At 44.0% G+C, this 13,004-nt stretch overlaps 1 protein-coding gene across 2 annotated transcripts in view; it reads right to left on the reverse strand.

The window, feature by feature from the left end:
* PCBD2 (pterin-4 alpha-carbinolamine dehydratase 2) overlaps positions 1-13,004 on the reverse strand; it is a 52,341-nt gene that overhangs the window by 32,291 nt on the left and 7,046 nt on the right. Inside the window, exon 3 of one of the 2 annotated variants that reach the window (XM_045999417.1) lies at positions 8,312-10,313. The exons of the other annotated variant lie outside the window; for it this stretch is intronic. Within the exon in view, the coding sequence (XP_045855373.1) occupies positions 10,017-10,313 (297 nt within the window). The 3' untranslated portion in view covers positions 8,312-10,016. Of the gene's footprint in view, positions 1-8,311; positions 10,314-13,004 lie in introns of those variants that run through there. 2 annotated transcript variants of the gene reach the window in all.

Below are 13,004 nucleotides of genomic sequence, written 5' to 3' on the forward strand. Positions count from 1 at the left end.
AGTAGGGGCCTGACTATCTTCCTATTTCACTAGTAAGTCTTCTTCAGTCTTCTGCCAGCTCCTTCTCTTCCTTCCAACCCCCAAATAGACTGCATCATGAGCCCTCTTCTCTCCTCACATTACACTTCCTGCCTGAGTGGTCTTTTCCATTACCTTGGCTTTTTTATACACATACCTAAGACTTCCCAGTTACCCACAACCCAGACCTCCACTCTAAGTCCCTAACTCAGACATAAAACTATCTTCTTTAAGTTGAAGTTGGGTATCTCCCAGCAACTCACACTTAACAAGGTTCCAACCAAAAGACTTCATCCCAGCACCCCTACCAATGTTCTCCTCCCATACTTCCCCAGCTTAATGAATGGCACTTCTGACCACCCGGATCCTCTAGAAGTCATTTTTAACACTCCCTTCTCTTCTTCCTCCTCACCCATCACCACTCCTCCCTAGTCAGAGAATCTCAGGTGCTCCCTTTATAAAAGTTATGTGTGGCACCACCGATCCCTGCTCATGTGAGCTCCGAAATACAGCTTCAACCCCTCTAGCTCTCTGCTTATCCTCTGTCACTACCACAGTCCACAACCCCTGCTGGGTCCGCCCTAATGACAGGTCTCATCTGGATGACCGCACAAGCTCCTTACTATTCTCCCTATATGGCCTTTGCCCCCTCCCCCTTCCACTCCATCCTCTAAGAAAAGGCATCAGTCCTTCACCCTCCTCCACCTACTTTCAAGATATCATCCTTCCCTTTCCACCCCTCTGAGAGTCACAACCTTTCTGCTTCCCATAATACCTCGAACTTGACCCCCTAGTCTTCCCACCATCTTTGCTTGCCACTGTCATGGTGCCAGTGGATGTCCTCACAGATGCTTTCAAGTGTGTCAACAATGCCAAAAGGAGAGGCAAACACCACTTTCTTATTAGACTGTGCTCCAAAGTCATTGTCAGGTTTCTGACTATGAAGATGAAGCATAGTTATGTTGGTGAATTAGAGATCACGGATAACCACGTCAATCAGGAAATTGTCAACCTCAGGGGCAGGTCAAATCAGTGAGGAGTGATCAGCCCTAGATCTGATGTGCAATTCAAAGATCTAGAAAAATGGCTAAATAGGGGCTCCTGAGGGGCTCAGTCAATTAAGCCTCTAACTCTTGATCTCAGCTCAGGTCTGGTTCTCAGGGATCTGAGTTCAAGCCCAGTGCTGGGATCCATGCTGGCTGTGGAGCCAACAAAAAAAGGAAGGAAGAGAGGAAGGAAGAAAAAAAGGCTAAATAACCTGCCTTCATCCTTTTGATTTCATTGTACTGACAACCTCAGCTGGCATCATGGACCACTGAGAATCAAGAAGTATACATAGGAGGGAAAATCCCAGGATTCTTTTCCCAGGAATGTAATACATCTGTGCATATAAAATGCCTCAAGGGACCAAGCAGTAGGGGGGAGAAAATGCATCAACTTCTCAGTTCCTTAGGGAGAACTTCCGTGAATTAGGTCTTAACCATTATTCTTTCTCATAACACGCCTTTCTATTGGAGGCGCAGCATCCATTCTGGCAAATGGTTGGCAAGTGGTTGGGAACTGCCTGAGGTCAAGTTCCAAGTCCACTGCTTACTAGCTATGGGGCTTTGGGCAAGTCACTTAATCTAAACCTCAGTTTCCAATCTGTAAAATGAGGAAAACAGTCTCTAGTTCACGGGGTTTTGTGACGATTAAGTGAATAAACACATATAACGTCCTTACAAAATAGTGCCTGGCCCAAGGTTTAAGTGTTCATTAAGCATTAGCTACTAGGATTTTCCTTCATGGCACTTATCATAACTTGCAATTATATAGTCATTGCTTTATTTATGTTCTCCCTCCACTCCCATATCTAGGGAGCTCCATGAAAATGGAGACAATATCTGCTTTGCTCATCACTGCACCCCCAGGGTCTAGCACAGTGCCTAGACTATGTAATAGCTTATTAGTGCTGGGTGTATGTCAGGAAAAACTTGCTGGAAGCGGGTGAGATGCAGACATATGGACAAAAGATAGGTGGGATGGAAGAACAGCTTAAATAAAGGTAGGAAAGAAATGAACCAAGATGCTCGAGGTCTTGGCTCCAGCTCCAGCGTTGCCACTGTTTCCTGCTCCCTCTATCTGCACCTGTCTCCCCACTTCTTCAGTGAGGAGGATGACTAAGTGACCTCTTAGTTCTAATCTCTAACAGACTAAAGAGGCCTCTGGCAGAGAAATTATGAGAGGTAGGGTTAAGGGCCAGCCTATGGGCAGCTCTGAAAACCTCTGAACAGGGGAGCCTGGGTGGCACTGTCAGTTAAGATCTGACTCTTGGTTTCAGCTCAGGTCATGATCTCAGAGTACTGAGATCAAGCCCCGAGTTGGGCTCTGCGCTCAGCAGAAAGTCTGTTTGGGATTCTCTCCCCCTGCCCATAGCCACCCCCTCCCCCCCATGCACGCCCTCACACTCTCTCTCTCTCTCTCAAATAAATAAATCTTTAAAAAAGAAAAGAAAACCTCTGAGAAGATGATATTTTGGAGCGCCTGGGTGGCTCAGTCGTTAAGCGGCTGCCTTCAGCTCAGGTCATGATCCCAAGGTCCTGGGATCAAGCCCCATATCAGGCTCCCTGCTCTGCAGGGGGTACCTGCTTCTCCTTCTCCCACTTCCCCTGCTTATATTCCCTCTCTCAGTGTGTCTCTCTCTGTCAAGTAAATAAATAAAATCTTAAAAAAAAAAAAAAAGATGATGATGTCTTGTAAGATAAAATAGGAAGGAAATGGGATTTTCTGAGTAGAGACCAACTTTGTCACAACAAAGCAGCATGGAGACCAGCACACGAAGGGAGGTAAAAGGCTGTAAGAAAGCTTACACAGGAACTCAAGGGGGAGACAAGGTGAACCCAGACTAGAGCACAATCTTGGGGAAAGACACTGAGTTCTCAGTAACTGATAACCAAGACAGTTCTTCAGTTTTAGGTCAAGGTGCTCAAGAAAATGGTGGCACTGCTGAGAGCAACAAGCAAGTTGGAGGAAAGAAAGGTAAGTTTGTTTTCAGATACTCTAAACCTGAAACACTAAACTCAGGAGAGACAGCACCACAAGGACCCACCTTTCCAATCTTCAGTCCATCTCACTGAACCACACTTGGGGCTCTCACTTCCCCAACAGGTTACAAATAAGTAAGACGTACCCCGCCCCCATCCTTGACCTACGTACTTCCTTAGCCCCTTCGCTCAAAAAAACCTATCAGACTTTATTTTTTTTTCCATACCTATCAGCCACCTTTCTCCAATTCCCTCTTTCCCCACCCTCCATCTCTGGTAACCACAAGTCTGATCACTTTTTATGTAAGTCCTTCTGTTTTCAGATTCCACATATAAGTGAGATCATACAATATCTATCTTTCTCTTCGGGCTCTCTGCTCCGCAGGGAGCCTCCTTCCTCCCCTCTCTCTGCCTGCCTCTCTGCCTACTTGTGATCTCTCTCTCTGTCAAATAAATAAAATAAAAAATCTTTAAAAAAAAAATATCTATCTTTCTCTGACTTATTTCACTTAGCATAACATCTTCAAGTGGTAGGGTTTCCTCATTTTTTTAATGACTGAATAACAGTCCACTGTAATATATACCACATCTTTTAATTGTTTTATTTTAATTTCAGTATAGTTAACTTACGGTGCTATATTGGTTTCAGATTTACAATACAGTGATTCAATAACTCTAGGGTATGGGTGCCTGGGTGGCTCAGTGGGTTAAGTTACCTACTCTTGGTTTCAGCTCATATCATGATCTGAAGGTCATGAGATGGGAGCCCTGGGTTGGGCTCCACACTCGGCAAGGAGTCTGCTCAAGGGTCTCTCCCTCTCCCTTTGCCCCTCCCCCTGCTCCAGTGCCCACTCTCTATCCCCCCTCTCTAAAATAAATAAATAAACAAGACAGTTTTTAAAAATTCTATATATCAGTGCTCATCACAATAAGTGTACTCTTATTCCCTTCACCTATTCCCCTCACTCCCCCACTTGCCTTCCCTCTGGTAACCATCTGTTTTTTCTCTCAAGTTAAGAGTCTGTTTTTTGGTTTGTCTTTTTTTCCTTTGTTCGTTTGTTTTGTTTTGTAAATTCCATATATAAGTGAAATCATATGGTATTTGTCTTTCTCTGACCAACTTATTTCACTTGGTGTTATATTCCCTAATGCCATCCATGTTGTTCCAAATGGCAAGATTATGGCTGAATAAGGTTTCATTGTGTGTATATATATACATATATATATATATATATTTATAAACAATTTATAATATAGGCATGTACTACATCTTATCTGTTCATCTATCAGTGGAACTTAGGCTGCTTTCATAACTTTGCTATCTTAAATAATACTGCAATAAACATAAGGATGCAGATATCCTTTCAAATTAGTGTTTTTATTCTTTGGTTAAATACCTAGTAATGCAATTACTTAATCATAGGGTAGTTCTATTTTTAATTTTTTGAGGAAACTCCATACTGTTTCCAGAGTGGCGGCACCACTATGCATTCCCACTAACAGTGCAAGCTTCTCCACATCCTCACCAACACCTGTTGTTTCTTGTGTTGTTGATTTTAGCCATTCTGACAGGTGGGAGGTAAGATCTCATTGTAGTTTTGATTTGTATTTCCCTAACAATGAGTGATTCCGAGCATCTTTTCATGTGTCTGTTGGCCATCTGGATGTTTTCTTTGAAGAAATGTACGTTCATGTCTTCTGCCCATTTTTTAATTGGATTATTTGGTTTTGGGTGTTGAATTTTATAAGGTCTTTATGTATTTTGGATACTAATCCTTTGTAGGGTATGTCATTTGCAAGTTATCTTCTCCCATTGAATAGGCTTTCAGTTTTGTTAACAGTTTCCTCCACTGTGCAGAAGCTTTTTACTTCCATGCAGTTCCAATAGTTTATTTTTGCTTTTATATGCCTTCCCTCAGGAGACACATCAAGAAAAGTGTTGCTTCGGCTGATGTCAAAGATATTACTGCCTGTGCTCTTCTAGGATTTTAACTGTTTTGGGTCTCACATTTAAGTTTTTAATCCATTTTGAGTTAATTTTTGTATACAGTGGAAGGAATGGTCCAGTTTCATTCTTTCGAATGTAGCTGTCCAGTTTTCCCAACACCATTTATTGACGAGTCTTTCTCCCATTGCATATTCTTGCCTCTTCTGCCAAAGATTAATTGACCAGGGGCGCCTGGGAGGCTCAGTGAGTTAAAGCCTCTGCCTTCCGCTCAGGTTAATTAACCATATAATCACAGGTTCATTTCTGGACGTTCTATCCTATTCCACTCTATTTTTGTGCCAGTGCCCTACTGTTTTGATGACTACAGCTTGGTAGTATAACTTGAAATCTGGACTTGTGATACCTCCAGGCTTTTCTTTTTCCAGACTATTTTGACTATTCAGGGTCTTCTGTGGTTCTACACAGATTTGAGGATTATTTGTCCTAGTTCTTTGAAAAATGGTGTCGTTTTTGTTTTTTAAGTAAGCTCTACAAGCAATGTGGGGCTTAAACTCATAACCCTGACATTAAGAGTCAGAGGCTCTATCAACTGAGCCATCCAGGTGCCCCTAATGCTGTTGGTCTTTTGATGGGGATTGAATTAAATCTACAGATTGCTTTGGGTGGTATGGACATTTTAATAATACTTGTTCTCTCAACCTATGAACATGGAATATCGTTCCATATGTTGGTGTCATCTTCAGTTTCTTTCATCAGTGTTTTATAGTCTATAGACTACAGGTCTTTCACCTCCTTGGCTAAGTTTATTCCTAGATATTTTACTATTTGGGGTATAAATGCACATGGGATTGCTTTCTTAATCTTTCTGTTGCTTCATTATAGTGTACAGAAATGCAACAGATTTCTGTACGTACACTTATTTTGTATCCTGCAACCTTACTGAATTCATTTATCAGTTCTAGTAGTTTTTTTGGTGGAATCTTCAGGGTTTCCCATATATAATATAGACCACAACTTCTGTACCCATTCACTCGTCAATGGATACTTAGGTTGCTTCCATGTCTTAGTTGTTGTAAATAATGGTGCTTGAACACAGGGTGCCTATACCTCTTTGAGTTACTTTTGGATCATTTCCTTTGGATACAGTCTCACAATATACATGTTATTGGAACATATGGTAGTTTTAATTTTTTGAGGATCCTCCATTGTTTTCTAATCTGGCAATACCAACCTGTCAGACCTTTAAGGACCAACTCAAAACTACCCTTCTCTAGGCAGCCATGCTAGAGTACACCTTCCGTTCATTAGTACTTCACATTTTAGTGCCTCGTCAATATGAAAATTTAAAAAATCAACTATCTTGTATAATTCAGATGTGCTACCTCCCCAATAAAACTGGAAGGTCCTGGGGCACCTGGCTGGCTCAGTCAGTAGAGCATGTGACTCTTGATCTCGAGGTTGTGAATTCGATCCCCATACTGAATGTAGAGATTACTTTAAAATAAAATCTGGGACGCCTGGGTGGCATAGTCAGCTGAGCCTGTCTGACTCTTGGCTTCAGCTCAGGTTGTGATCTCAGCGTCATGAGACTGAGCCCCACATCAGGGTCTGCGCTGAGTGCAGAGTCTGCTTAAGACCCTCCCTTTCCCTCTGCCCCTCCCATCTGTGCTCACTCTGTAAAATAAGTAAATCTTTCAAAAATTAATAAAATAAAATCTCAAAAAAAACCCACAAAAAAACCTCGAAGGTCTTCTGGGCAGAAATGGAATCATGTACTTTACTTATATTGTCTTCCTTCCATGCTCAGAGTAGAGCTAGTCCCTCAGGGGCGACCAGCTCAAAGACCACGCTACGTTCCCTGATACCAGAGGTAGGCTCTGTGGCTCTCAGTGGGAAGACCATATAGCTCCCTGCCCAGCCCTAACTGGATCTTCTCCAGGTGCCTGGCATGCGTCCATAGCCAGGGCTGCAATGATGAGGACAGGGCACTAGAAATCAGTTTGATGAATGATACGGTAGAAGGCCACAATCCTGCCTTGCCAGCTGAGGGCACAGGAGCAAACGGATTCATTAGCGGCGATGGCTGTTTTGATAGGATTGATTTTAACAATACAATTCAATGACCATGATTGCTCAACAGTGATACCTGGGTTACTCTTGAACAAGTACAGCTTTGTTTGTTTTAGCTGGTGAATAGTGCCTTTCTCAGGGAAGTGTTGTCAAACCCTTTTAAGGTAGAAAGTAATCCAACAGGTAGTCCTTGGAAAAAAGGTATCTCCTAGAAAAAAAAATAAATGTAAAAACAAAACAACTTTCTGTGTCACTGTGGTATCGAAACATGTTGCTGTAGGAATCAAAGATATGAGTGTGACACCCACTGTGACATGACCCAGAGTGACCGCAAGCAATCTCATGGTCTCGGTCTGGTTCAGGGTCCTTCTGGGAAATTCAGTGAATTAGTTAAAATGGCCCATTCCAGCCTAGATTAGAAGGGCAATACAACAGTAAATTATCTGCAAAATGGGGGAGCAATGTACTGTTCTGTTTACAGTGATGTAGGGCAAAGAGCAGAACACAAAGACCTCCAAGCCATGGAAGAAGCTCCTCTCCCACTTGTCCACATTGGGGGGCTGACTCCCTCCTGGAAGCAGAGGGTACCTGGTCACCCCCCCAGCCACAGAAACAGTAGTGCACCATTGTACTTGCTGCTAGGTAGAGATGACCAGCTGCTGAGGCTGCTCCTTCACGTACCCAAGATCCGTACTTTGAAAGAGTTGAATATAAGTTTCTACATCACAGCCCTAATGCGCCAAAACTCTACAGACAAAACCTCTTGCTTTGCAAACCTGGACACTGTTTTCAATTGCTATATTGAAGCAAAGGGCTAGTATGTTCAAGAAAAACAGAACAGAAAAGAGCAAGACCAAAATACATTGAAGTTATTATTTGAGGTCTCCTTTAAATTATTTTCTGTAATTACTGAGCTGGCAGTCCATTGTTATTAATTCATATTCAACCTATTTAAGCGGTACCAGCAATGCAGGCAGAAAACAAATGTCTCAGTAATTTCCTAACTTTTGAGTGTTATTTTCTTGTCAGTTAAATTTAAAGCAACCCATTTCTGACCACATTATACCAAGTTAATCTCATTTAAAGTGCTTCACAAACCCTAATGGCTACGCTAAGGTTTTGTACTAATGAAAGCAATTTACATAAATGAAATTTATGTCAATGCATTTCACGAAAAATTTTTTATTTTATAATAACTATAGTACTTATATGATAACATCTGTTGATATTCACAGTCTAAAGCTGGCAAAGATTTAAACCCACAACATTTTCCATGCATCATGTACATTATCTGTGAAAAGCAATAAAAAAAAGCAATGAATGCATTAATCATACCAATATCATCTGCAAAGCATAAATCTGAAATACCTTTCACGTCAGCTCAAACTGCTTTTTATTTTTTACACACCTGATTTTACGCCATCTGTAAAAGGGCAAGACAAAGACTGCTGAGGAAATTCTATTTCTTGGCTGTTTGACTTTCACAGAATACTTTGGCTACGTTCTGTAAACAGAAGATTTACTATACGACTAAGAAAACACGAAGCAGTCGAAAGTCCACTTTTATGAAAGGCCGGGGTAGCACCCCCAGTGTTTTCACGCCACACCGTGGCGCCATATTTGCATGTTGGACACCTGTTTTACATTTCCCCTTGTCTGTCCATTACATGTGTTTTCACAAATACACATCGGGCCTAAACCCATTTTATGAGATAAACAGCAGAAGCAAGACGCCCAATGATACCTTTTTAGTCTCTAGTTTCCCTCCTCTGAAGGACACCAACACTGCTGTCCTAGCCACCACTTGACACCACAAGCATCGTCTGCCCACAACTCCCTGGAGCCCAGCATGAATACACCACACAGAAATTTTTTTTTTTTTAAGATTTTATTATTTATTTGAGAGGGAGAGAGAAAGAGCTAGAAAACACAAGGAGGGAGAGCACCATGGAGAGAGGCAGGCGCCCCGGGGAGCAGGGTGCCCATTCCCAGGACCCTGGGATCATGACCTGAGCTGAAGGCAGACACTAAACCGACAGAGCCACCCAGGCGCCCCACCACGTAGGTATTTTAATTAGCTCCTCCAATGTTAGGTAAAGTTTGCTCAGATGTATTGCTCTCCGTTCCAGTGACAATGAAGGACGCTTTCTGAGGTTTCGAGTCAACGGCAGCCACAGAGCCCATCAGTGGGCACAAGTGATGCCAAGGCCATCGTGTGCAATAAGCATAGAGGTTTTCACCTGACCTGGTTCCCAGACACACAGACAGGAGCCTCTACGGTAATAAAAAAGGACACTCTCTAAACTATATGATGAATCAGCCTTGGGAACACCCTCCTGGGAGTGTTCCCCTACCTTTAACAAGCAGGGTACGTTTCCACTTTCAAGAGCGCTCAGATGTGACATTTCTATTATTGCATTACTGACTCAGAACTTTGCACCGAGTTTTGGCTTACAAAAATGAACAATGAAACCTGAATTAATTCTTCCACAACGAGAACTGTTGAGAGCCTTGTCCCACTGAGGACTGTTAAGATTTTCATTAACAGTTGTCTTTCTTCTGGTATTGAGCTTTTGACTTCACTAAGTGTTTCAAAATGTTAACCATAAGCCTATTATCAAATTCCTCAATAAAACATTTTTATAAAGTAAGTGAGCAACAGTAACTTTCAACAGCTCTACAGCAGGAGCTCCGGGGCACAGGAAGGGAAAGATTTTACCAACCCCAAACTCACATATGTTGCTACTGCTGCTAGATGCACAAAATGGTGTTCCTCGGCACCCCACCCTCACGGCCCTCCCACTCAGGGGGCCCCTCCCCGCGCCCCACCCTCTCAGGGGCAGCAGTTATAGCAACTGCAACATGAAGAACAAGAGGCCAAACAAACGAAGCTCGGACCTTGCCTGCAAGCTGTACCCGAGACCGGCTATACAGTCAAAAAGGGCCATTTCTGTAGGTCAAAACGGGTTGAGGGTAAGCCAGTTCCTATGAGTCACTCTAAGAAAATCGAATGCTTCAAGGGCCAGTCCACTGGAGGCAGCTCTGGTGGGCAGAGGAGCTCCTCTGGGAATGCAGGGCATCCCAGGTCCTTGTCGCAAGGCTGCGTCCCCTTCTCCTGAGTCAAAAGTGTTCTCCATTACCAACTGGAATCTCCTCGTAGCCTCCTCCTGGAATTCTTCATTCACCCAAGAGATAACAAACCAGGTGCAGTGTCCCACGGTGGCTGCTGGCCTATTCCCGATACTCGCTCCTCTCTACGGTGAACAAGAGAGGCTCATCATCCCTGAGGGAGAGACCAGGAGCCTTCCCCAGGGGCTTGAGCTGCTGCACAGCCACTCCGGGCAGGAGGGCCCCACCTGCTGGCATCTGGGATAGCTGTTTCCTGGGTTCCAGAGCCTCACCTTCTGCACCTACTTCCAAAGCTTCAAACTGCACCTGATTCTGGAAGCTTCCCACTTGACCCCCACCCATTAACACCTAATAAAATTTACCTTTATAAGACATGTACCCCACGTTTCTAACAAGACATCTTGTTCTTTCCACGCAGGCATCCTGCAGGTGCCAAACACCTAAGAATCAGTTTGTCTCTGAGAGACCTCTCCCTCCTTAGGTCTACAAGAACAGAAGAAAAGCATCTAGTGCTTATTAACGTCCTCACAAACGCCAAGCCCACCCTGTGTGAGTCCAAGCGCTCCAAACACAGACACCTGCGGCTCCAAGTCCGGGCAGCGCTATGCTCTGACAGCTCAAGGAGGCTCACCGTGCCGGTCATGCTGCCCCGCGACCCTCCACACCTCCCCGGGGGAGACTCAGCGGCTCCTGGCCACACAACCTCTGCCCTGGCAGCCACCAACACTGTTAGAACCTTGGGAACTCTGCTCTTACAGTCTCTAAATATTTGCACCCATCTGAGCTATCAAATAAATGCGGACCATTTGGAATTAACCATATCCTAGAATAAAACCACTAAGAAAAAAAAAGTTCCAATGTATTTTGCTGGCTACTTACTGTTATAGTGAAACCTAGAATAACCCAAAGCTTTGAGAATTAGGTCTTTCACCCAGGGTCACTAATTTTTCTCCCTCCCTTCTTTCCTTCCTCCCTTCCTTCCTTTCTTCAAATTTTATTTGAGAGGTAGAGAGAAAAAAAAGAGAGAGAGAGAGCAGGAGCAGGAGGAGGCGGAGGGAGAAGCAGCCTCTCCACGGAGCAGGGAGCCCACCTTGGGGCTCAATCCTAGGACCCTGGAGGCAGGCACTTAATCCACGGAGCCACCCAAGCACCCATGAAAAATGTTTCTAAAAGGTATGGTTCGTTGCCTACAGTAATAAGAGAAATGAATTCTAACGCAAATTTGTGACACCATTTCATCACACACTCTACATTAGCAAGTCATTTAAAAACAGTAACACCCAGCAAGTGCAACCTTCCTCCTGAAGAATTATTGTAAGTAAAAAGATGATGTAGAGAACTGAAAAATGTCATAACCCATTAAGATAAAAAAGAACAGAATTTTTAGCTGTATGTTCAGCTCAGACTTTTAAAAATACATAATGACATCCAGTGTGGGCTGAACTCCACTAAGGGAAAGAGGGAACCAGTTCGGACAGCGGCTCCCTCCAGTTTCCAGAGCTGAGGCCGGGAGAGGTGCTGCCACTGCCAGGAACACATGGGGCACAGGGGCCTCCCCAACTCTTGCTAAGGGCAGGGTCGCACCAAGGGAGACATGGCCTCATGGAGTTGTGCCTAGGCACATGGAAATGCCTCCTCACAACGGAAAATTCTAGGCTAACATTCTCACTATCCATTTTGCACACACACAGGATAATATCTAGAAGATAAATTTCTAGATTCGGACAATGGGTATGTGCATTTTAAAAGTGGATACACAGGGGCGCCTGGGTGGCTCAGTGGGTTAAAGCCTCTGCCTTCGGCTCAGGTTATGATCCCAGGGTCCTAGGATCGAGCCCCACATCGGGCTCTCTGCTCAGCAGGGAGCCTGCTTCCTCCTCTCTCTCTGCCTGCCTCTCTGCCTACTTGTGATCTCTCTCTGTCAAATAAATAAAATTAAATTTAAAAAAAAAAAAAGTGGATACACAGGGCGGGGGGTGCCTGGGTGGCTCAGTGGGTTAAAGCCTCTGACTTCAGCTCAGGTCATGATCTCAGGGTCCTGGGATCAAGCCTCTCATCAGGCTCTCTGCTCAGCAGCGAACCTGCTTCCTCCTCTCTCTCTGCCTGCCTCTCTGCCTACTTGTGATCTCTGTCAAATAAATAAAATCTTTATTTAAAATAAAAATAAAAGCGGATACACACTCCCCAACTGCCCTCTAAGAAGGTTACACCAACGGACAGCCCCACCTCTTGCCTCACCGTCTCCCACATCATAGCCCCACCTCCCTCCTTACCAGCTAGATTCCAAGTGCCAATGTTTTAATTCCTGCCTTTTACTTATGCCCTTACTTTCCTTGCCCCTCAGTTCCTCCACTGGACTCATTTAGCAAAAGTACGGCCTTTATTAAGCCCAACTCCACACCTACTCGATGCCTGTGCCCAAGCAGCTGAATGCGGCTAAACAAAACACACAAAATCTTCACTTGCAAAGTATGACCAGAAATCTCCAGTGACACTGAAAACTGCCCAAAAACTGACCACAATCCCCTAATTAGTGGACTGTCTTAACCTCCACGATGGCTATTCCACTCTTTTTCAATCTTCCCAGATGTCCAACATTCCTCCCTCCCACTTCTGCTCATTCTCAATTGATAACCTCACTAAAAAATTGAAACCATCAAAAAGAATTACTTCTACTTCCCAGGAGCAAGTACCAACCTACCTTCATCGACATTTATACATTCTGCCTTCCCTCCTCTGACAGTGGACACACCAGATGCCCTGAGCCTCGACCTGCCCATTCCATCCTGTGCACTCTCTTGCCAACCAGACCTGTG

The sequence above is a fragment of the Meles meles genome, chromosome 3 (assembly GCF_922984935.1).
Source record: "Meles meles chromosome 3, mMelMel3.1 paternal haplotype, whole genome shotgun sequence".
NCBI classification, from domain to species: domain Eukaryota; kingdom Metazoa; phylum Chordata; class Mammalia; order Carnivora; family Mustelidae; genus Meles; species Meles meles.